At 44.9% G+C, this 25,829-nt stretch overlaps 1 protein-coding gene across 7 annotated transcripts in view; it reads left to right on the top strand.

Annotated features, from left to right (window-relative positions):
* PPP2R3A (protein phosphatase 2 regulatory subunit B''alpha) overlaps positions 1-25,829 on the top strand; it is a 435,163-nt gene that overhangs the window by 282,058 nt on the left and 127,276 nt on the right. For all 7 annotated transcript variants that reach the window (XM_029615753.1, XM_029615752.1, XM_029615758.1 and 4 more), the window contains 3 exons: positions 2,118-2,381; positions 24,965-25,068; positions 25,411-25,513. In XM_029615753.1, coding sequence (XP_029471613.1) covers positions 2,118-2,381; positions 24,965-25,068; positions 25,411-25,513 — 471 coding nt within the window. The remainder of the gene's footprint in view (positions 1-2,117; positions 2,382-24,964; positions 25,069-25,410; positions 25,514-25,829) is intronic.

The raw sequence follows: 25,829 nt of genomic DNA, 5'->3' as shown, positions 1-25,829 counted from the left end.
ATTATGGTTCTTATGTGTCCATGTATTTGGACAGTGGTATCCAGAAATGGACTTGCTAAGTGGATTGTTATAAGCTCAGGTTGATGGTGGGATGGAGTGTTTTGAAGTCTTGGTGGATTTCTTTACGTGTTTCAAGTCCATGAAGCACTTAACACCTCTCCACACCATGTCCTACCTAATCCAGTGCCTTTTCTTTCTTCTGTATATATTTTGCTCATCTCTTGAACCTCACTTCATGCATCTTACGAAATGCACACTGTCCTCGAATTGCCATCCAACTCCTGTCATTTTTTGCTACACCAGACTAAGGAGGTTATTTTCCAAGCCGCGTTATGGCCTTTTCGCATGCGTTAAGACGTTTTGGCATGCGAAAAACACCTTAACGTCTGCGCAAAGCTGTTGGGGAGAGAGAGATAGAGACTGACTAGTTATAAGGCCCTTATAGTAGTTAGGTATTTATACCTCTATATGAGGCCCACCTACTAACTCAAGTTGAGGTTTAGGTAGTAGTGTAGGGGTTAGGGGCCAATTTGACATGCAGAGTGAGACGTACAAACAGAACAGTGCACTCTTGTGAAGATTTGATGACCTTCGGAGTAAGGAAACTCACACTAAGATGAGATTTGTACAAAATTTTCTCAACCTAGCTTGATGTTACCCAGGTAATACCTAGGCAAAGTGCTAAGAGCGCACTTTGCGATAAATATTAAGAACATAAGAAAATGCCATACTGGGTCAGACCAAGGGTCCATCAAGCCCAGCATCCTGTTTCCAACAGTGGCCAATCCAAGCCATAAGAACCTGGCAAGTACCCAAAAACTAAGTCTATTCCATGTAACCATTGCTAATGGCAGTGGCTATTCTCTAAGTGAACTTAATAGCAGGTAATGGACTTCTCCTCCAAGAACTTATCCAATCCTTTTTTAAACACAGCTATACAACTGCATTAACCACATCCTCTGGCAACAAATTCCAGAGTTTAATTGTGTGTTGAATAAAAAAGAACTTTCTCCGATTAGTTTTAAATGTGCCCCATGCTAACTTCATGGAGTGCCCCCTAGTCTTTCTACTATCCGAAAGAGTAAATAACCGATTCACATCTACCTGTTCTAGACCTCTCATGATTTTAAACATCTCTATTATATCCCCCCTCAGCCGTCTCTTCTCCAAGCTGAAAAGTCCTAACCTCTTTGTCTTTCCTCATAGGGGAGCTGTTCCATTCCCCTTATCATTTTGGTAGCCCTTCTCTGTACCTTCTCCATCGCAATTATATCTTTTTTGAGATACCATAAAACATGCCCCTCTTCCTATCGCATGCAATAGTTTGATGATCTAGGTCTAAAACAGCTATCCCTGTCAAGACTTTAGACTCCAAGTTATCTATTATTTCACATATTTTAAGCACTGTTTAAAAGTCCTTTTATTTCCTATCCTATATTTATTGATTGTGGCCTCTTCTTAATGCCTGTGATTTGAAATTTCTTACTAATGCTCTGATCATGTCATGAATAGACTATTGTAATTCTTTATTTTTAGAACTTCCCCTCTTGCAGGTAAAAAGATTACAAATTTTGCAGAACACAGAGGCTAAATTGATCTTTGACTTGAAAAAACTGACCATGTCTCTCCAGTTTTGAAGTCTCTACCCCAGCTCCCAGTTACTTGCCGGATTAAGTTTAAAATTTTCTGCCTTTTCATGCTGTATATTTCTCTAAACTTCTGATCCCTTATTCTCTTTCCTGTGCCTTATGTTCTTCTCAGCAGGGTCTATGCCATCTTCCTCCTCTCTCTGATATTGGACTGCGTATCACCAGAGAATGTTTATTTGCCTATCAAGCCCCTCTTTTATGGAACACCTTGCCTTCTGACATCCAAGCTGAAGCTTAACTATATGACATTCCACAAAGCTGTTAAAACTTGGCTGTTCCCCCAGGCCTTCCATTGTTAACACCCTACAGCAAGATGTTTTCCCGCAACTTGACTGTTGACACCCTATAGCAAGATGTTTGTTGGGACCTCTGAATGGGCTGCATTAGTTCAAATGTTTTTAGTGTTTATTGTATGTTAATTATGCCTGTTCTGAATTTGTAAATCTCTTCTGTTTCCTTACTTTTCAGGTACAAAGCAAACAAGAGAAGAAACCTGGGACACCACCACCAGCTCCAGTTCTTGCAGCAGTAAACTCCCTCTCCCCTTCTCTGCCTGCAAGCAAAGTGTTGGTCAGCGCTCCTGTGTCTGTAAACATTCCACGTTTCTACTTCCCCAGGGGACTTCCCACCTCCATTACTAGCCTTGAAGAGACTATCAGCAAGGTGGAAGCTGCCTTCACTGATTTCGAAGATGAGAGGGCTGACATTTACGATATGGGGAAGATTGCCAAGGTAACACCACTATGGGACTTTAGAGTTCAAAGAACATATATGCAAATAATCAGATCCATGCTTTTCCTTTCCAGCAGAAGCCAAGCCCCAGCTCTTATTAGGAATTGAGTTGAATTGGGTCCATGTGCTTATTACACAGCAGGAGCTCTTGGAAATTGAGGCCCTGCATCTATAGCAGTAATTCAGTTCCTATTCGTGTTTCATAGCAAGAGCTTTCAGATGTCTAGTCCCAGTAGGTATTTTATTTATTTATTCAGAATTTATTTTTAAACATGTTTACTGAGTTTCAACAAGTCAGGTTCAAAAACACATGGGAATATCTAACAGAATTTACAAAACATATGCGGAGGTACACTGGTTGGTTTTTCCCAGTGCCTCCATTCGTATGTACATGTACCATGACATTCAAACCCTTGTAATCCTCTCCCCTACGTCCCAACAAAGTCCGAAAACAGACAAGTGAGGCGACCCAGTTTAACAGTCATTTAGCACAAGCCTCCGTGCTCAATGCAGTAGCGACTGAATATATGCATCCCAAATATGCAAGAAAGTTTTGTATTTCCTAGTCATATTTATCTTTTCAACATACTTTTCAATAAGACATATAAGATGTATTTGATTCCGCCAATACATAAAATTCAGAGGGTCTTTACTCACCCAAAAATATAAGAGAGATTTTTTAGCAAGCAGTAAAACCTTCCTTATCCAAAGTCTTTTAAACTTCTGCCCCAGGGCTAATAAATCTTTCATTTGATCAAAAAGCACTACATTAGTATGCAGGGGCAGCCGAATACCTGTAACCTGACTTATATACTGGATTACCACCCTCCATAAAGAAGCAATTTTTGAACACCCCTAAAACTGGTGTCCCGAGGTGCAGTCTGCCTACCCACAACAGTACTCCAAGTGGAGAACAACATCCTCATACAAATCCATAAAATATTAGTACATTAAAATTAAAAATAATTCAATATAAATGTATAAAATCACAAGTACAAATAGTTAAAAAACAAAGATCCAACTAGCATTCTACCTAACCCAGAATAATACTCTAATTTGTAATACAATATACCAGCTAACCATACTTCATTATAACAGTTTATAATCCATTATTGCCAAAAGAGAGTAACCCTCCACCCCTCTGTATAGCATGCTACAACAAAATCCTAATTTATAAAAGAATAAACCAACCAAGCCATCCTTAATTATAACAATCTATAATCCATTCATACCAGCTATATGCTAGAATAGATGCAGACAGACTATACAATTATCTGACTTCAACAACATCAAGACAGAAAGTACAAGAAAACATCAGTTAATGCTGAATAAAACCATCATAAACAGTGACCATTCTTTAGCAAATTGCTTCAAGTGGGCTAAATCAAGTGAGAGTAGCTGGCGGGCTTCTCAGCCTCAGTGTGATAAGGAAATTGCTTTTCTCTAATATTTGAATACTATTCTGGTGGACTGGGTAGAGGAAATCAATGTGTGATTCAGTAGCCATGAAACTGGTTCAGCATCAATTTGTAGAGCTTGGAGAGTTTGACAATGTGTCAAAGATGTCATGGTCAACTACTGCAGCTCAGGAATTCTGCATGCAGGTGACTTTGGGACCAGTGCTCATTCTTCTCTGTCCTTGGGGAACTGGGAAAGTTTGGCTTTATTCCAGGTGTTTGAGCAGCACTTTTTAGGATAACACTCTCACTTTAAGGGAGGGGGCTAGAAAAAATGCCCTAAATATTATCTGTCCCCATACCATCTGGCTAGAATAACACAGCTGGCATCCTTATAGCAGTTGAAAAACAGGTAAGGAGAAAAAACTCATTGTAGAAAAATGAAATATCCATATCATTTTGGACAGAAATGATGTATGAAAGCCTAAATAGCTCTTGTATCCAAACGACTTGCATGTTATAATACTAGTATTACAGCACTGAGTGAGACTTGACTGGATGGCGACAACTCTTTGACAGAGCTAGGTGGTGACTACACTTTCTTTTAGAAAGGGAAAAGAGAGGAGAAAGTCAGAATCCAAGGAATTGGATTTGTAATTAGATTGTTTCTCTTTTAACAACTTCCAATAAGGAGGTCTGGAGCTCCAGAAAGTTGATTTAACGTACTTCCTTGTCGGACCATAGACCCTGCGAGTGGACCCACTCTACATGAACACCCCAGCCCAGGGTAGATGCATCCGTGGTAAGGACTTTTTGTGTAGGGGGAGTTTGGAAAGATATTCCCTGCTCCAAATTCAAGAGAACTCACCACATGGACAAGGAGTCCCAGAGAGACAGAGTGATGCAGATGCAAGCCTGAAGGTCCTGGGTGTCCTGGCGCCACTGTGACCTTAAAGTCCACTGGGCTCTTTGCATGTACAGATGTGCCAAGAGAGTGACATGGTTGGTTGCAGCCATGTGGCCCAACAATGTTAACATATGCCGAGCTGATTCCTGCTGGCTCTGTTGAATCACCGCCACTATGGATGCCAAGGTGACTGCCCTGGAGCATGGCAGGAAGTTTTTTGCCTGAGCCGTGTCTAGCAGGGCTCCTATACAGTCCAAATGAGGTGACGGACTGAGATGGGACTTCGGGTAGTTGATGACGAACCCTAGTGACACCCCAGATGGTCAAGTGCAAGGACTGAGCTGCCCCTGCCTGAGAGGTGCTCTTGACCAGCCATTCATCCAAGTAAGGGAAAACATGTATTCCCAGCCTGCAAAAATGTGCTTCCACCATGGCCAGACATTTTGTAAAGACACATGGGGCCGACACTAGCCCAAATGGCAACACTCTGTATTGGAAGTGCTGTTTTCCCACCACAAATCTGAGATGTTTCCAAGTCACAGGAAGTATCTTGATGTGAGTGTATGCATCCTTTAAATCGAGGGAGCATAACCAGTATCCTTTTTTCAGCAGGGGAATCAGGGTGCCCAAGGAAACCATCTTGAACTTTTCTTTTTTTTAGAAACTTATTCAAGGCCCTCAGGATGGGATAAGGTCTCCCTGTTCTCTTTGGAATCAGGAAGTACCTGGAGTATAATCTGAGAATCTCTGCCCTCTTTGCCCTGGTGGGACAGGGGTCAACCACTCTGGCCGTTAAGAGGGCAGAGACCTCCCATAACAGTATCTCCTGATGTACTATCAGCTTCCAAAATGGGCATGGAGGAGAATTTGGTGGGACACCCAATAGATTCAATCAGCATCCTTTGCGGATGATGGACAGAACCCACTGGTCCGAGGTTATACTGGGCCACCGATTCGCAAAGACCGTAGCCTGCCTCCAACTAGGAGGTCCAGCGTCTTGGGTACAAGTGACTGGCTTATGCTCCCTAACATCCAGTCAAAATCCTCGTCCCAGGATTTGGCTGGGGCGCAGGCTGGGGCTTGGGAGTTCGCTGCTGCCTGGGACGGCCTCAGGAGCTCACTCTCTGTGAACAGGAGCAAGGGGCCAAAAGTTAGTACTTCCTCTAGAGACAGAAAGACCTCCTCTGACCCTCCCTCATAGACCTCCTAGCTGAGGAGGGTGGGTCTGAAGTGCTGGCAGAAAGATGCTCGAGGGTCTCAAGGTGATCCCATAACTGGGCTACCACGTCCCTCACCTTATCTCCGAAGAGATTCTCTCCTGTGCACGGCAGGTCAGCAAGTCTTTCCTGTACCTCCAGTCAGAATTGTGAGGCTCGCAGCCATGCCATGCCATTCTGCGGGTGCCGATTTCCGCTGCAGAGACTCTCGCTGCCCTCTCAAAAACATCATAGGTGGAGCGTACCTCAAGTTATCCGCACTTCAGGCCCTGACGCACCAGCAACAAGAAGGTGTCTTGCTGCTGTTGAGGCATCCGCTCAGCCGCTTCCTGCGCCTGCTTCCAGAGGTTGTGAGATTATTGGCTTATGTAGAGCTGGTAATAGGCAATGCAGGCAATGAGCATTGTCCCCTAAAACACCTTCCTCCCAAGATCGTCCATCGCTCTGTGATCCTTCCCTGGGGGCGGCGAAGCATGAGTCTGAGAACGCTTGCCCCTCTTGAGAGTGGATTCAACCATTACTGATTGGTGTGTCAGCTGACGCTTTTCGAATCCGGTAACCTGTTGAACGAGGTAAACCCCATCTGCCTTCCTGTTTACAGGAGGTGCTGTGGGACGGTGCTCTCAAATTCTCAACAGCAACTCCTTAAAGATCTTGTGTACCAGGACAATCTCTCTAGGAGCCTCCACAAACTAGAGGTTTTCCAGCATCTTGTGCCTGGCATCCTCATCCGTCATTAACTGAAACGGGATGGTTTCTGCCATCGCCCTCACAAAACCTGCAAAGGTTAGGTCCTCAGGCGAGAGACCTCCTTCGTTCCTCTGGAGGATACGGTTTTGAGGGGAGACCCTTCGAGTCCTCTGAGGAAGATTCTGCAGTGTCATCCTCCCAGGGGTTTTATGGGGCCACATCCTCATTGTAATCTACAGGGGATGGAGCCCTAGGTGACTGGCCTTCATCCAGAGACCTAGGCCCCAGTGGCACCAGTGCCATCCCTGGCAAAGCTCGACAGGGGGCTGCAGGCCTGTGCCACTGCTGGCCACTGCTGGCCTTGATGGAGCTTCCTCGGAGGAGGAACTGGCAACAAGCACCGCATCGGTCAGGGGACGCATCAGTGTCCTGCCGGGCATCGATGGCCTCCCGGGAACAAACACCAGCTGGGTGGGTAACCCATCGATGAACACGTTGAGTAGTTATAGAAGGGAGAACGCAGGCATTGGTGCCTCTGCCTCGATGCCCTGCAGGGCCCGATCGACGGCCAGCTTGACCGTCTGCTCAAACTCCTCCTTGAAAGTTGCCGATGCCAAAATTGACTGGGAGGCAGGAGGGGAGGCCAGATCTTCCTCGGATCCCTGAGGTGGATTGGTGATTGAAACCAGGAGACCAGTGGACACCGTCGCAGACCCCCAGCATCAATGGAGGATAGGCAGTCCTCACCGTGGGGTCATCATGGCAGAAGCCGGCGCCTTCCTGAGCCCAGCACCATGCATCAAAGGTGACCGGTCCCGAAGCTTCTTCGGCTTCCCTCTGTGCTCGGCCTGGTCTTTCCCCAGTGCCAAGGTCAATGACGATGAACCTGATGTCCTCGACCTGAAAGAGATCAACAAGTCCAGTCCTTGGCACCCCTATCTGCTGATAGAGCTGACGGCCTCGCTGATGTTGCTGGCTCGATGTCCTTCGGTGTCAACGCCAACATCGATGGCTCAGACTTTCTCGCCGTGAGAGCTTATCCATCTTGTCGAGGTGAGCATGACATCCCATCGGGGTCATTTGGTTGCACAAGTGGCACCCCCAAAAATCGTGCTATGCCCCCAGGCAGTATACACATCATGTAGGTCTGTGATGGACATAGTCCCCGGGCATCGATGGAAACCCGACAAGGCCATGACGGAGCGAACTGAAAGGGCAAAAACGAGGAATGGTGACGGTGAGGGACAGACACTAGCAGGCACCGAGGCACCGCCGCCATGAGGAGAATAGAAGTGAAATAAAACTTACTGAATTGCTGAAAAACCTGGCTGGAGACTGAGGGGAACCAGAGAGGGACCTGCATCGAGAAAAACACGAAGAATGACTTGAAAAAAAAAGTGAAACACTTTTTCCAATAGAATTTTAATGAAAATACCATGAATCAGAAAAACCGTGATGTGAAAGTTCCACGGGAAAAAAGAGACTGAAGAGGGACCCTGTGCGGACATGTGGTATAGGGCATGCTGGGCATGCTCAATGTAACTATTCAAAGTTCTAGAAACTTTGACATAAGTTTTCCGTGCCAGGCTCCATCCAATGATGTCACCTATGCGTGAGGACTATCATCCTGCTTTCCTAGGAGAATTGATGAGGCACCATGGAGTGAAACAGATGACAGCATGGACTCCTCCTGGATAAATGTGTAGACATAGTCTGCTTGTCACTAACATCGTCTTTAGAAAAAAAATGATAAATACAAAATGACATGACTGCACATGTGATCCAAACAATGGTATTTCATCAACTACATAATCAACTCCCAATTAGACATTTGCAGAAATACCAGAGCCTACCTAATGCAGAATGCTGGGCAGATCACAGTTAGGTAAGAGCAGTGGTCAACCTGCATATAATCCCTGCACAACAAAAGCATCATAAACTCAGCAGAACAGTCTTCAACTTAGCAAAGCTCAATTATGTTGGCTGCCAGTTGTAGCTTCAGCTACAACTTCAATGACATTCTGTTTTCATGCTCACCATTTACTGGCAACTTGACAGAAAAATCAATCAGTTCAAATATTTGATCTACAGCACATCTAAGTCAGGACTGGTGCCAAAGTAAAAGGTACATCAGGACTGCTTTGATCAGAACAACAAAGAAACTGTCAACTCATAAATGACAAGCAGAAAGCATTTGTTGAATGGCAGAATGATCTTGCTGCCATATCAAGAAAGATGGATCCAAGCTCCTGAAAATTAAAGCACAATCTGATTTGTGGAAAATGTAAGAGAGTGCTGGGAGAGACTAGCTGCAAAGGTTCAGCACTATGCAGATATGAATAATGCAACGATTTTCTTTGACTCTAGTCTATACAACTCCAAATCTGGCAGAGCTCCCCTGAAGTCAGCAGATGTCACTACCATCATCAGAAACAAGGAAGGAATCATACAGAGATGGGCTGAACACTTTAACAGTCTATTCAACAGACCATCTACAGGTGAAATACATGCCCTTGAATGAACTATCTGAGAAACCCACCAAAAATGGCCTGAACTTTTCTCAATCAGTTGAAAAAGCTGGTGTGGCCACTAATAAAAAAAAAATACAAACCTGAAAACTACCACACATTGTTTAATATCCCTTTTCTAGGGAAACTAATAGAACAATCAATAAAAGTTCAGCTGAACAAATTTGCGGATAAAACAAAATTATGCAGAGTAGTTTAATCTCACGCAAATTGTGATGAATTGCAGAAGGGCCTTGTGAGACTGAAAGATTGGGCTTCCAAATGGCAGATGAAATTTAACGTGGACAAGTGCAAAGTGATATATATAGGGAAAAATAACCTTTGCTGGAGTTACACAATGTTAGGGTCTATCTTAGGAGTTACCACCCAGGAAAGAGATCTAGGCATCGTAGTGGATAATACATCAAAATCATTGGCTCAGTGTGCTGTAGCAATTAAAAAAGCAAACAGAATGTTAGGAATTATTAGGAAGGAAATGGAAAATAAAATGGTGGATGTCGTAATGCCTCTGTATCGCTCCATGGTGAGACCACACCTTGAATACTGTGTACAATTCTGGTCGCCACATCTCAAAAAAGATATAGTTGCACTGGAGAAAGTGCAGAGAAGGGCGATCAGAATGATAAGGGGCATGGAACAGCTGCCCTGTGAGGAAAGGCTAAAGAAGTTAGGGCTGTTCAGTTTGAAGAAGAGACAACTGAGAGGCGATATGATAGAAGTCTACAAAATCATGAAAGGACTTGAACAATTTAATGTAAATTGGTTATTTGCTTTCTCACATAATAGAAAGACCAGGAGCCCTCCATGAAGTTAGCAAGTAGCTCATTTTAAAAAATTGGAAGAAAATTCTTTTTCACTCGGCACATAGTTAAGCTCTGGAATTCATTGCCAGAGAATGTGGTTATAGCAGTTAGGATAACTGGGTTTAAAAAAGGTATGGATAAATTTCTATTACAGTAATTAATAAGCAATAGTAGCTTGTGATTTATCTAATGTTTGGGTACTTGCCAGATACTTGTGACTTGGATTGGCCACTGTTGGAAACAGGATACTGGACCTGATGGATCCTTGGTCTGACCCAGTATGGCATATCTTATGTTTTTATGTAATGCCAACAGAAAGAAAGAGAAAATACAGATATTATATAATTTTAAATGAAAAATACGATACATATACAAAAATATTCCTAATCAAATATCTTACCTAAACATATTAAACACTACCTATCCTCACCTTCACTCAATTTAATCCCATACATACTCACTCATACACTCCATTAAAATACCCTGTATCAATATATATCTACTCAAAATTCCTATATGTAACTTACAAAAGTATACAATTAATCAACATACATAATTAATTCATTAACAGTTAAAAATATGATTTCCTTAACATAGTCTTCAAACATTCACTTTCAATTAGTGCACATTAACCATACATATTTGATGCGTTTTTCTTCCTGTGAATCCATTTTAAATGCTTCTGCATCCAAATATATGTTTACTCCTTTTTACAAATAGGTGTTGTGTAGCAGTCGGAACGGCCTCTAGGGGCCTTGCATTCTGTTACACTCTGATGGTTTAGTGTGCACTTAGGCCTCAGCCCGGACCCAGACCTTCAGGGCTGAGCCAAGGGTTGATGGTGGGCTCTGCGTGGCTAACGGGCTGACCCTCTGCCAGGCCTCCAAGCTCCCAAGGCCAACATCCAAGGATGTTGGAAGATGAATGGTCCTCCGACCATTCCGAGCCCTTTCGGACCTACTGCGAGCAGCATGGAGGAGCAGGCCTGGCCTGAGGTTGAGGGCAGACGGAGGCCTTGACACGTAGACAGGACTATGGTCAATGCGGCGGCATCGCAGACAAGACACTTGGCAACAGCTGGGTTGATGCATCAGCATCACGGACAAGGAACTCGCCAACAGCTGGGTTGATGCCTCAGCATCACGAACGATGAATTTGACATCCAAACAGGCAAAACACAAGGCATGGACACTGGCACTGTTTCTCTGGGCACCCTACTCAGGCCACCCGCGGGACTGAGTCAAGGACCACCCTGTCCCACTGCGTGCCCTACATAGCCCTTGCAGGCTGGTCACGGACCACGAGGAGAACGGGACAGCGCAGGAAAGGTCCAGGCAAAGAGGGACTCCAATGACCAAGCTGATGTCACCCGAAGCTCCCTCTAAGGCTGGCGGGAACGGAGGATCCAGAGCGCAGGGACCAATCCCACCTGCAGACCGCACCAATCTCGGGCATACACCATCCGGGAACCACGGCTCTGCAGGAACAGAAGGCTCAGGAGCACCAGACAAAGACACGGGGAAGAACATCCTGGAAGGCAGGCACATCAGGAGGTAGACGATCATAACGAGACATCAAACATGGACCGGGACCTCAGGCGAAACACCAAGACATGAAGACATGGTAGAAGGCAGACGAGACGAGGAGCTCCACGAAGAAGAGAAGACCTTACAAGGCTCTGGCAGGCAGGAGCCTCCAGAGGGGAGTCACGATGATGCAAGGCGAGGAACAGACTGACGAAGCAACCCTTTATAGGGCTCAAGCAGGAAATCCCATTAAAGGTGGAGCCAGCACACTTCCTATGCCTGGCCCTTTAAATTCGGTGGAGGGGCGCGCGCCTAGAGGAAGCAGGAGAGCTGTGCAGGACTGTGGACAGCGGCCTGCACCGACGTACAGCATGCAGAAGAGGCAGGACTGGCCTGAGATGCAGGCCCGACGTAGGCAGTGGCTCCAGCCGCTGCGGGAGACCCCGGGGGCGGCTCCAGCCGCTACTCGAGCCCGGGGATGTGGCCTTAACGCCGCAAAGAAGCTGGCGACGTCGGGGGCGGTCCCAGCCCTGAAGGAAAGTGCAGGAAGGCCGCGGCTCCGACCGCGGAGCAGAGGAAGAGCCAGGGCGGCCTCCGGGCCGTGAGGGCAGGCAAGACTGCAGCTCCAGCCGCATTGGAGGCCCGACAGCAGCATCCTGCCGCGTCGGGGAAAGACAGCACGGCCTGGTGAGTGAGTCTGCTCACGGGGAAACCCGCGGGCAGCAGCGTTCATAACAGTAGGCAATCATCTAAGCATGAGTCCCATTTTCTTATTCATGTAGAGCACCATCTAAACATAGTTTTTACTCCCAACAAAAAATTCTTCATTTTGCCCTAATTAATATGGGCATCATCAGGGGAATTTTAAAAATCCTTACCCCAATTGTTCAACACTGTGTCCTCTAATAATTCTCCATGCCTGTGGTTACCAATTCAAGCCTCAGCTTAACTTGTTAACACAATGTATCTCCAATCCTTTTAGACATTGTCGTACCACTCCATTTCTTGATCTGGTCTAATCAAAGACTCAAAACCGGAAATAATTGTCATCTCGCATACTTCAAGAAAATGGAGTGGTACGACAATGTCTAAATAGATTGGAGATATGAACAAAAACAGAAGAAGTCATATTGATGGCCTTTTTCAAAGTGAAAGGGGGCCAGAGTTGAAAATGTACAGTATACTGTGCAAACAGAAGTGTCAATTAGGATTCAATGAGCAATAACTATGGAAGAGATTGATATATGAGGACTCATCTGAAAGAAAGTTTCTTTTAAAAAAAACAGGTTTTAAACAGCTCAGCCAACATATCTTTACTGCAGATGGCTGTATGGCTGGAAAAAAAAAAAAAAGGAATCATAGCCATGCAGGCAGCCATATTGGAATCAACAGAAATCTACATTTCATCAGAATCACATTACCTTTTTATATACAAAAAGTGCAGGTTTCCTGGAATTGTCTCTCAATTGTATTGCTGAAGGACTGGGTTGTGAAAGGCAAATTCCATGCCATCTGGTGCTTTTTGTTGAAAGCCTTTGTGCAAGCTGTAGGATCAGGGATGGGCTATAGGCTAGGGATGAGTATAGGCAAAATTTTTGTTTTGCTTTATTTATTTATTCGTTTTGTAGGTCACCTCCATTCATTTCATTAGTTTAAACAAAAAAAATTGTTTAATTTTTTTCATTTTCCATTAAAGTCATTGGAGGAAGCAAGACATCCTATTTTGAGCATCATAATTGAGGTTTTCTAATTAATTCTAGTGAACTTGTGGGTAGACAACATCAGAAGAGGGAAGAGAACTCCAATGTGGCACTAAAATGGCATGAATAACATCAAAGACCAGCAATGGGGGAAAACACTACCAACAGTGGCAGGCATTCTCCAAGACACTGTCAGAGGAGCAAAGCAGTAGTAAGAGTGTTAGCACACCAAGGTTTCAAAAGAGGGCAGCAATAACAGTGGCAGCACAAGAGGGGTAAAGTGGTACAAAGTGTGGCATGAGCAACCCTAAGGCACCATGAAGGGGTAACAAAGCAGCAAAGATAGCGTAATAAAACCCCAGGCACTGATAGAGAGACAAAGAAGCACAAAGAGCGGCATGAAGACTCCATAATACCATGAAAGGTACCATGCAGCCTCCCGCAGTGGCAAGAACACGCCAAGGTGTAGAGTCTGGCATAGAGCAGCAAGGCAGAGTGACAGCAGGACCCACAAAGTGTAACGTCTACGTGTGGGAGGAAGACCCCCGGGTTGTAGTATGAGGGGTATAGCAGCAATACCCCCAAGTTGTAGAATCTGGGTTATGGCAGCAAGACCCCCAAAATGGTACATCAGTTGCATGGCATTACTACCCGGTGGGCAATCCACCCCTATCTCTGTATCCAGAGACAGATCATGAAGGAATGTCTGCTGCTCCACTAATCTCTGCAGCATCGGATAGCTGGAATTCCAGTGGGTGCCAACATCTTTAATCTGATACTTTTGAGGCATCCCGAATTCTTCTTTCTTTTCCTGGAGAAGCTGCTCACCCTTCACACTTCGATGAAAATGCCCCTCTATTTTCCTGCACCTTTCTTTCTGGTCCATCAAGATTGGAATCCTATGTTCCTTGGGCCCCAGCCCCAGGGCATCCCTCATTGCCAGGTGCAGCAAGTGTGCAAAGCAACAGATCAACTAATAGTCCCCATTTTATACTGACCTTATCATATTTGCATCACTGTCTAACACAAAAAATCCTGCATGAAGACTTCTGCCTCTCCAGTCTAGCTGCCAACCCTCCAGCATTTTTCTTAGGGCTGATAGGATATTGCATGAGGTATGGTTTCTATTCATCACCTGGGTGTGCGGCACAGCCCACCTGCACCCTGATGTTCAGTCCTTGCTAGAGCTGTTGCCTGCCCCTGCCTTGGCCAGCACCTACCAGCGTGCCATTAAAGAGAGGTAGGCATGCTTAGCATTCATGCTGATTCGGATGTCACTTGTGAGATGCACACTACTCTCCCCTGCCTTAGCCAGTTGAACCTGCATGCAACTAAAGCACTAGTTGTATAGGGTAGGGATAACCTGCCTTTTATTCATAGTCCTGGAAAGCACTTTTAAATCCAGGGTTAACAGGTTCAACAGATGCTTAAAGCCCAGTTTCTCCACTGTCTGCAGGGGCTGGTCATCCAGGGCAATCATTTCCCCAATACAGCTTATTACTGCTTTCAATGCTGCCTGCCTCTTGCACTGGGATAGAACACCATCCCTTTTCCTCTATGATGGGTTGCCACTGCAGTCTCATGGCAAAGAGATACTGGCCTGCCACCTGGCTGGTGGAAGGGGCCATGGGATCATCTTAGGGAAAAGTATTCCTCTTTTCAACCTGTCTCCTCATGGCTTGTGCTTTGAGTAGCAGAGAGAGTCCCCAGGCTAGTAATGTTGCTCTCCCCTGGTGTCAATGCTAGCAGTGCTGCTTCTGCAGGTGATGCTGCATACCAGTATTTGTCAGATACTCCAATACCTTCCCTCAACTGATGGCCTTACTACAGTGAATATACTAAGCAAAACACAAGTCCTTCCTCACTTTAAAGCGATTCCAGACCAGGGATGATTTGTACGATCTCTTCTCTGCATCCTTGGGGGCTGATGCTGGCATTGGAGTTGAGGTTGAAGGTGGACCATGAGAAAAAAGTTCAGGGGCATTGCTAATGTTCTCTATCTGCACTGCCTGCACTTCCTGGGGGTTGATCTCAACATTATCGGTGGTATTTAACTCTCCCATCACCTCACTGGAGGCTAAGACACTATTGTTTAGATTCCTCAAATGTTCTTCAGCTACTAGCTCTTCTTATTCAAGGAATTCCAGCTAAGATTCTTCTTTAGAATCTGTTACTGAAAATACTGCCTCCTTTACCTCAGAAGCGGTAATAATGGAGGAGTGCACTGCTGGATTTGCACTTCTGCTGCCCCTGTTCTTACTCCTGCACTGATGACACCAACCCACAATGGCTCTCCTGCTTTTTGTCCCTGCTTCAAAACAAGAGGTAGAGGAATAGGCAGCAGTGGCCCATTCTCGCCCAATTTCAATTTCTGATGGCTTGATCTGGCTTCCACTCCGGTCTCTCTTAAGTTTAAGGGCATGACTTGTTTTTTACTCGCTGCTACTAGTACTGCTTGTTCTTCTCAAAGGCTCGAATGGCTCCACAGCAATACCCCTGGTATTCCCTCTTCTACCCTTTCCTTGCAGTGGCATGATGGAATTTTAAGTGCCTACTGGGGGTTTTGATATCACAATAGAATTTATTGATATTGTACCAGCACTCACAGTACCACTCTAATACTGAATGAGTGTGTGTCTCACATACTCAATCAAGTTCACATTGGTGCTTAGCAAGCACTGCCAAAAAGAATTAGCAGCTTGCTACTGCATAAACTCTGTCTTTCTATAGCTGTTCTTCACATTGTATGCAAAAATGTCTGTCACACACAAACACATACATATAGAAACACATCCATTGCATGTGTGTTGTCTCTGCTGACTCTTTTGCATGCACAAAAAAACTGTTAGAAACAGAACCAAGAAGGCTGGCAAGGCTGTGCTTCTCTTCACTTCAGTCTGTCTGCAGTTAACCTGAGAGCACTGGACTGTGCTGCGTCAGACAGTCTTCATTGGCACTGCTTCAATCTCACTCCAGTCCTACCCTGCCCCAGTGAACAGACATAAAGCAGTGCCTCTGTCTTTCTGTCACGGTGAGTGCATTGACAGAACTGAAGATCAGAAAACTCCCGTGCTAATGCCAATGTCTACTTTTTAAAAGCTTCTTTAAAACTTTATGAGAGCTTCTGAATACATAACTTTCCTTTGCAAAATCCGACACAACAAATGGAGTTTCTTTGCACGTGTTCAGATCTTTCAGTGGGAGGATGTCCGGTTCACTTAATCCAGATGGCAGCTATAGGCTAGTTAAAAAGATGCTTCAATGTGATTTGTCCTTCCTCCGGTCTCTTTGCCACCTATTCCCACCTTGGCTTCAATGAGGCTGCTCTGTCAAACAAGCAAGAGTTGGTTGCTATAGTTACTAGTTAGTCCCTGCCTTCACCTGCTGCTTGCTCAATACAGTAATAGATTTGAATGGGAAATAAACAAATGAAACTAAAATTTGTTTCCATTTGTGGGTACCCTACATTCATTTGGGGGTCCAATGTATAGTGGAACACACATCTCCTGTTCTCATAGCATACCTCCTTAGGGCATATAGGGGCCCATTTACTAAGCTATGATAACACATTATTGTGTGCTAAAAGACAATTTTTGTGTTCACCAATTTGAAAATGCATCATATGCTTTTGGAAATGGTGTGGCCTGCTTGGAAATAGCACGTGCTATTTCTGGCCCAATAAAGTCTAGCAAAGTGCATGGGAATTAATGAGCTTTGTCGCATGCAAATGCAGGCAAAGCAGCTCAGTACTACGAAAACAGAGTAGTGTGGTTTCTGAAAAATCTTTGCAAGCTTCACTACTCTATGAAAGTTATTAATACCTCAAGAGGTGTAATTAACCTTCCCTGAAAGTAATGGCAGGCAACCTTTCCCCCCCCCCCCCCCCCTCCCCCCAATCCCCTACACTTTTTCTCCCAGAGGAGTCTTAGGAGTGTTTAAGCAGACGCAATGTCCAGTTGCTCCTGTACTTTCAGTACCATTCTTCAAAATAAAACCAAATGACTCTGGGGCAAAGGGGAGCTGTGACCCTCTCAAGGTCGCTACCCCAGGCCATGATCACACAATACCCCTGGCTGTGATTACATGTTACCACAGTGATGGCAACACAGGATTGACTAACTGCAGTACTGAGTACCGCAGTTTAGAAAATACTACAGGGGCTAACTCACAGTTAAACAGCATGGGAAAGTGTCGTAGCTTAGTAAATAGTCTCCTAAGTAAATAGTTCATAACTTAGTAAATGGGTTTCTCAGTGCTATACATCTGTGATAGAGTACTGAAGCATGACTGGTCAGCAGCTTGAGATTCCTGTGTGATGGTAAAAGCTGGAGTCTGTGCAGCTGTCTCTAAATGCCAGTCCTTTTATTTTGCCTTCAGAGTTCTCACAGCCAACGAGTGCATAAGGCCCCTCGCATACAGGAGTGTTTGGAATTCTGGAAGAATCTGAGAGGTCATGATTATGCTAAAAGGTATTTCAGTGAAAGTCTCAGAGACCAGCAAGCTTCTGGTTTGCTGGGTTTCTGTTGGCTCTTGGGACTCTTTCCTGGAGGCCATTATGCAGGGATTTGCCATCCCATCCCCTGCTCCACTCCCTGGTTTCTGAGAACTATGAGGGCAAGGAAGCTTACTCATGGAACAGTGGCAGAAAGCTTGTGAGTGTTCCATGGAACTCAGACATTATATAAGTGTTCCATGAGCTGAGACAAAAAAGCATTTCAGCAATTCACAGAAGATTGACAAAAAAAAAAAATACGTGGCAGGGACATAAGTGCAAAGCTAGCCAGCTGGTGCCATTTGTTTTAGTGATGGCGCAAGGCCTGGAGCCTAGAGGGCACTCTGGTGCCCACTAGACCATCAAGGATGGCCTGGGGCAGAATTAGTTTAAAAAAAAAAAAAGGGCCTATTCTGAGACCACATCTGCTTTTCATTCTCATTTCCATTCACAGGGACTGCCTTAAGTGACGGGAGGGGGAGAAGGGGAAACGGGGATATCGCAAGACCTGTGGGGGTTTGGCCACTGCTGGGATGCATGGGGTTACTTCGGGCTATTCGGGCCCTTTAACAAGATGGTGGCCCCGGACTGTCAGAGCTCTGGGGTTGGCTAGGCTGTGGTATTTTAATGCCAGGTTTACCCAGTACTGCAGTTTAGTAAACCCAAATGAGCCCTTAAGTTTGTACCCGAGGCTAGGGGTGGATTGTAGGAAATTATCAGCTCAGGGAAATTTTTAAGAACCGGCCCAGAAGGGTATCTGACTTCCTTTTGTGCTTTCTGTGCAGCATGAGTTTCAACAGCTCCCTATAGCCCACCATGCCAACTTTTCAGAGATACATCATGTGATGTAGAGCACATACGTTGCCACTAGCAAAACAGAGTCAAAAACTCTTCAACACAAATTTCACATTTTTTTCTAAATAAGCAAGAAGTAGAACACATCGTGGATCAAGGATGAGCAAACCAAGCTGCAGTCCCCCTTCCATTCATGTCATTGGTTGCCCATCTCTCGCTTCCCCAAATCTGGTTACATCTCTCTCATGTATTCTGGATTCCTGGACTAGTGTTAAAGTCTCATGCCAACCAATCAGTTCTTGAACCAATTACCAAGGAATGAGGTAGCCAAACTGCCAACCAGCGATTCAGATAGTGGACACCCACCCCCCCCCCCCTCTCTCTGTCAGATGCAGACAGTCTTTCAAACTCACAGATTTTATAATACATTCCATGGAAGAGATAGTTGTAGATACATTACAGATGTATATTAGAAAGCATGATTGACAGTTACCAAATGTTATGTTAATATTGACAAACATGATGACATCAATCAAGGGTAGGAAAATTCCAGGCACCTGGTTTCCCCTTACAACTTCCAGTGCTATTGGCTTGATTAAAAAGAACTTCCAGGTGTATTTTGATAAGTTGACTGTACACACAGCATCTTATGAACTACGTTTTGGCAATGCAAGCACTAGCAGTAAAAATGAGAGACTGAGTTTGTATCCAACATACCATGGGGCTCATTTAAAGAGACTACCCCTCACCATACTGTGATGTGGGATGTAGTCTGAGTCGCTGTGGGGCTGATTTCTACAGTTAGAGGGGTAACTTCAAGATACGAGTCTTTAGGATTTTAAGAAGGTTGAATGCCCTCTCTACATCAGTGGGTTTTCTATTGCCAGAATCTTTCCCGCTCATAAGTTTTAAAACCTCTTACAGTAAGTAAAATGGTTTTTATCCCCAGCTTGTGGCTTATCCTTAGTGTCATGAGTTTAGCCCCAGTCTCAATCAATAAGTAAGGCTCTATACAAAAGGTTGAATTCTCAAATAGTTTCAGCTTAACTATGTCTGACAACCATGTGGGGATCTCCCCCCCTCCCCTTTTAAACCCATGACAGAAACTAGATCTGAACCCGCATCTCTTTATGACAATTCTTGTAATATTCTCCATCAGTTCCCCAAAAGCTCTGCACCATTCCAGTCCTTAATAATGACTCCAAAACAAGCCATAATTCAATTCCCTAAATTCTTTTTATTCAGTAGCAGCTAACACTCAAGCATGGTAGTATCAGTTTGAAACAGGTAAGTAGCAAGGCTTAGGACAGTTCAACTTTTAACTTTCCAAGCAGATTCAAGCATTAGAAGAAAAGTACATCTCATAGTCCTGCTACTCCTGGACTGGTTTGGAAGGATTAAAAGGATCCCATGCCAGCGTTTCCAAGCGATTGACTAGAGTAACCCTTACAACCCGGAGTTCTAATTTATATAATTTGCAGTACCAATTACAGACAGTTAATAACAGGATACATTTCAAACTTAAATGTTAAGGTTTTTCTAAACACCACAGTTTCCCCCAAAGTATTCGAGGACGGAGCTGATCAAACATGGCTCCAAAGACTGAACTGTCACTACATGGCTTCAGCATTCGAACATTAGAGGTTGCAAACCACAAAATAACTAATTAACATGCATGCATGCAAACTGCTCCAGCATCAGTTAAAGTAGCTTCAACCTAATATGTCTGGGTATATATTGCTTAACCTTCTGGCTGCCCCTAATATTGAGTTTGTCTCTCTCCCAAACTATGTTTTAGCCAATAACTTTAAACTTAAAGAAGAGCAAGCATTCCTTTCCTTGTTTCATCTCTTTTCCTTTTAGAGTTGTGCTATATCAGAGCTAGCATTCCACAGTGGCTTCTGTTACATTGATGCAAAGTCTAACCATCTGCTACCTAAACATGTTCCCCAAATCCCCAAGAAAATAGCCACAGTCTCCCTGCTGTTTTCTGAGTAAGAGACTTAGCTTAGAAATGGAAATGTCCATCTGGTTCTGTCTCCTCTTCATCAGTATTGCACTCCCATTTGTAGCCAGATGCCCTTCTTAGTCTCTCTCCACCTCCGTCTCTGCTTGCTGTTCCCCTCCAGTTCCTTTTGGGGGAACTAGCAGTCTGCTGGTGAACTGAGGGAGCCCCCCTCTGGTGCAGCCCCTTTTTTGCACCACATTTCTCAAACTAGATGATTGGAATCCTGGGATTTCTAGTCCTGCTAAATTAACCCACTTAACCCTAGCTTCAAGCTGTTCCTGCCTTTTGCTTAAAGGCTGTCCTCTTGAGCAGAGACTTATGCTAATATCACTATATAATCAAAAATATATTCAAATTCTGGTGTCATCTCAGTGCAAAACATAAAACTCTGTAAAATAAATAAACTACACTCAGAACCTCTGTAGCAAACTTTCCATTACAACATTAACTCCCAGGATTCAAACAGCAACAATCCTGAGGCAATAGAGGATAAAGTGACTTGCTGCAGGTCACGAGGAGCATCAGTTGAATTTGAACTCTCGCTTCCCTGGTTCTCAGCCCACTGCTCTGACCAGTAGGCTACTACTACACTGCAGTCTTGCTTTGGTTAAGGTAGAGCTTCCTAAACTGTGGGTCTGGACCCCAAATAAGATCACAGAAACTTAATTTGGGGTCACAAGTGCCTCAATTGGCACAAGAAGCAGCAGCATTAGTAGTAGAAGGCAGAGTGGGCCCTGTAAGCCAGCATGCACTCACAGGCCCTGCCCTCGCTCAGGTTTCTGTGGTAACAGGAAGCTCTGCATTGGGAAGGATCAGGGCTGCTGCAGAGCCTGTGAGCTTTCAGGCCCTGTGCTGACTTCACTGGGGAACAATTTTTAACATAATTCCTGTTGAGTTCGATGTTTCAGCTGTTTTAGACTTAAATAGGCGTGCTGATTTCAAAACTGCAGTTAGTTTTCTTCTATCATGTCAAGTTTTTTCTCTACAGCCTATTTTAGGCCTGGATTTATCAAAATGTACTAAATATCGCATGCGATAGGAAAAGGGGCGTGTTTTATGGTAACAGGCTGTTTATTGCAAAGTGCGCTATCTGGATAACTTTTTCGCACTTTGCGTTAAGTGCCAGAATTGTTGTAATTCCTACCTACGACCACTGGGGGGGGGAGAGATGTTTTCGCAAATAGCGTTTTCATTATTTTAAGCTGCTAGGGGAGACAGAGCATAGCCTACCACCACCGGGTGGGGAGAGAGAGGGAGGGAGGGAGGGAGAGGCTAGGTAGGTATTTATACCTCTATAGGAGGCCCATCTAGGTACTCGAGGTGAGGTTTAGGTATTAGTGTAGGGGTTAGGGGCCACTTTGACATTCAGAGTGCGACGTACCATCAGGCGAGATTGTCCACAGATTGAACACTGCCGGAAAAGCTAAGCGTAAATTTTTACCTTAATATGTATGTTTGGTAGCAGAACTTTACTATTTGTACACAATTTGACTTACAGTAACAATATATGGCCTTTGTCTGAATAAAATAACTCTAAATAAACAGTATATTCAGGTAATTTTTTCTTTTATTTCCTTTGTATGTACATTTTGTATGATTTTTGGGACAAAGGGAGGGTATCCTGTACCTTAAAAAGTTGACGTGATAGAGAAAAACTGGGGTCATTTTTGGATTCGGATGTCAAAAGTTAGTCAAAAACAAGTGTCAGATCTAACTCAGCGAAAATTGTGTTCCCCAGTGCTTTCAGTACTAATGCTGCTGCCACTTGCAGATCACCTTCAGGCTTGGGACCAGCCATGATGATAATGGAGGGCTAAGTGGTCATGGGCCGGTGGAGATTGCCACCGCTTCCCTCTCCTCACCCACGATTGAACCCACCCAAGAGAAAAATGTTGCTCCTGTCATCAACTTGCACTCTGTTCTCTCACCAGTTGTCACCCAGGTTTGGTCTGAGGCCCAAAGGAAAGTGTTGCCACTCCCCCTGGCCCAGGAGGAGGTTTGGAGAAGGGGGTGTTTGAAAGGAGGGCTCAGGAAGAGGTTCGAGGATTGGTTCAGCTGGGAAAAGGATTGGCTGTGGAGGGGGTCAGAAAGAGGGAATGAAAGAAGGTCAACTGGGGGATGCAAGAGAGGAGCTGTGGGGTGAGAGAGGATCAGCTGGGGGAGGGGCAGGCTGGGAGGTGAGAGAAGGGATGGAGGGTGAGAGGGATAAGATGTCAGGATTTTGGGGGGGTTTATAAGAAGGGTTTCGTGAGAGAGAATCAGCTGGGGGTTATGAGAGAATGGTTGGAGGGGATGAGAGGATCAGTTAAGGGTTTTAAGAAAGGTTTGGGGTAAGAGAGAATCAGCTAAAGGGCTGGAGAGGGTGTGGGCTGGGGAATGCAAGTCAGTATCAACTGGAGGAATAGAGGCTGAGAGAGGAGGTCTTCTGGTTGGGATTGAGGTTATTTATTTATTTATAAAATTTCTATCCCACCCATATCAGCCCAGCTGTGCTGGATGGTTTACAGCAAAACATACAATTTATAAACAGACAAAAGGACATGGAACAGTATAAAACAATATGCATGTTCAGGTCTGGAGTGGCTGGAGGTTGAGAGAGAGGATTAACTAGAGAGGATGAAGACTGAGAAAGGGGATCAGCTGAAGTTCAAGGAGGGGGAGATGAGAGTGGAGTGGTTATTGGAGGGGGACCACACCCCAGCTAATAGGTTTTGGTCCTCCTCTGGGGTCATGTTGATTTTCTGGTGCTAAAATGGGCTCAGTCTTAAGGAATGTCCCTTCATGAAATGGGGTAAAACCAGGACTGGATCAACCTGTCCTGAAAATTTGGAGCCAGTTGGCAACTCTGCATAGTACAGTGACTCAAAGAATAATACTTCAGCACACTGGCAAATGGATGTTGTGTTTTTAATTGTTACAGGGAAGATCAGTGTCTTATGACAACAGTTTTTACCATTTCTGGTTTTGTTGTAATTGTATTGCCTCTTTAGCTAGAAAATCAGGAATTTCAGAATCAGAGCGATGGAAATGAGCCCAGCCACTCATAAGCAATAGAAGAGTCCCTAAAAATGATGCATTTTGTAAGGCTTGAGTTTTTCATAGACTGCAGCATAAAGAAGCTTATGCACAGATATTTCTTCTCAGGGCAGTGTCTCTAAATGGGTTAGTTTTGTGCAAACCATGACAGGAATAAACCTCATGCATAAATCGACTTCTGAAAAAAGGAAATGCACCTTCAAACCCGCATACATAAATATCGCAAAGAAAACCCAGACAAGGACCAGTGTTAAAAATATAGCATGCTGAGTGAGGTTGTGATCCATTCACAACCCTTATTCCAGCATTATCAGATAGCTGCAGAGAATGCTTATAGTTCCTAGGGACAGGAGAGTCCATCCCTGCTCTTATGGTGACACCTAGTAGCCATTTAGGGGCCGATGTAATAAGACCCGAGCTGAAATCAATGCAAAATTTCTGCTTGTATTTTTTTTTTTAGAGCACGTGGCAAAAGCTGGCACCTCCACGGGATGTAATAAGGGGATGACATGCAAATTAGATGCGCAGAAGACCAAATACATGCACCAATACCCACATAAAAGCCCAGATGCAGAAAACCACGGGAAAAATCTGCACTAAAATAGGCGCAATTGAAAATATTTTGCAGCGTCACGAAGAGTATTTCTGACTTGGTGCTGATTACATTGGCCCCCCTGTTATTCAAAAATAAATAGTTTCAGTTCCTACCAGCCCTTTTACTCCATTGCTGGCATTAGTATGGTTGTGTGTCTTTGCAGCCTTTTCCTCACCAGGCGCCCGGGGCAAGCTGCACATGGATCAACCCCGCCGGGAGACGGCAGAAGCCAGGATGGATGGACTGGCAATCTATGGGGACAAGCACAGACGCCACCCCAGCCACAGCACGTTCACTTAACTCCTGCCCTGACCCAGATGCTAAAAAAACCCGCACTAACCGATCTCCCTACGTAGCCCGTGAATAGATAATTACCTCCTTTACATTCCATTTGCATACACTCGCGCAAAACCTGCCGCGTTTTTCTGCATCAAACATGTTATTACATATGTGCATACAGTTAACATGGGAAACCACACGTAATTACCCTCGCAAAACCCGTGATAAGTTTTGTGCAGCTTATTACCTCAGGCCCTTAGAGAGCAGCTGTTGGCAGCAGTTTCATAAGGGCTGCCCTCTCTGCCTTTCTCAGAGCAGGTAGCTGCATCGCCTGCCTTTGTCTGCAGTGAGAAAAGCAGTGAAACACTGGAGGTTTCGCTGGACGGGCTCCCTGGTGAGTATCGCATGGGAAAGAGTAAGGAAAGGGAGCATGTAGAAGAAGATTTAAACAAAGTTCATATGAGGAGACCAGATATCACCAGTCTGTGACCCAGAGCTTTGGAGGGAGAAGAATAGAGAATTGTGAGGGAGCCCAGAGTACGTGAGATGGAATCCCCCAATTACTCTGTTCTTACTCCCAACTTGCTGATTCTCTTTGATCTGTTTGCAGGTCTGCAACTGCCCTGTCTATTGGAAAGCTCCTATGTTCAATGCTGCAGGAGGAGAAAGGACAGGATTTGTCTCTGTACATTCATTCGTAGCCATGTGGAGAAAGTGAGTATCCAGAATCCCATGGCACACTACAGCAATGGGAAGGATTAGGGCCACATACAGTTCTGGGCAGAGGTTCGTGGAGCCTTTGTTGGCCAGGCTAATCTACTCTTTCTTCTGATTGCTAGATGGAACAAACTCAGAAAATTAAATAATGGTGCTCCAGTGCTAATCCCGGACCGCAGTGACTATGCTTTGGTGTCAGCTTGTGTGCTGTATTATCCAGCGTAGGCATTATATAGCGTTTGAGCGCCATTCATGACCTTTAGAGTATATTCCAGGCCCCTGTATGAGTCATCTGCACAGCGGCAAATGCTGAGCCCATACTTTTCACTTCCTTCTCAGGCTGCTGCAGACCTGTCATGATGATGCCTCCAGATTCATCTACCTTTTGGCAAAGCCAGGCAGCAACTACCTGGAGCAGGAAGACTTCATCCCCCTCCTGCAGGTAATAGTCTCTTGCCATTGCTTTCCTGCATGTCCAGTCCCATGTCGTCCGCCCGCTGCAGGTCCAGCCTCTCTCCTTGCCCCCTTCCGCAGGTAGCGTCTCACATTGCAGCAGCTTTACTGCATCCGTGGGGGATGGATTAGGGATATATCTAGGGTTCGAAGCAGGCAGCTGCAGCCCTGTTGATTTAGATTCTGGAACAGTTAGGACGTGGAGAAGTGACACCGAGACGTCCTGTAATTCTCAGAAGATCATCATGGCTCTTGACAGCAGGCAGGCATGCCGCCTCCTGAGCGCATATATTTAATGCCAGGGA

This window comes from Rhinatrema bivittatum, chromosome 9 (assembly GCF_901001135.1).
Source record: "Rhinatrema bivittatum chromosome 9, aRhiBiv1.1, whole genome shotgun sequence".
In the NCBI taxonomy this organism is placed as follows: Eukaryota; Metazoa; Chordata; class Amphibia; order Gymnophiona; family Rhinatrematidae; genus Rhinatrema; species Rhinatrema bivittatum.
This window is presented reverse-complemented; position numbering and strand designations above follow the sequence as displayed.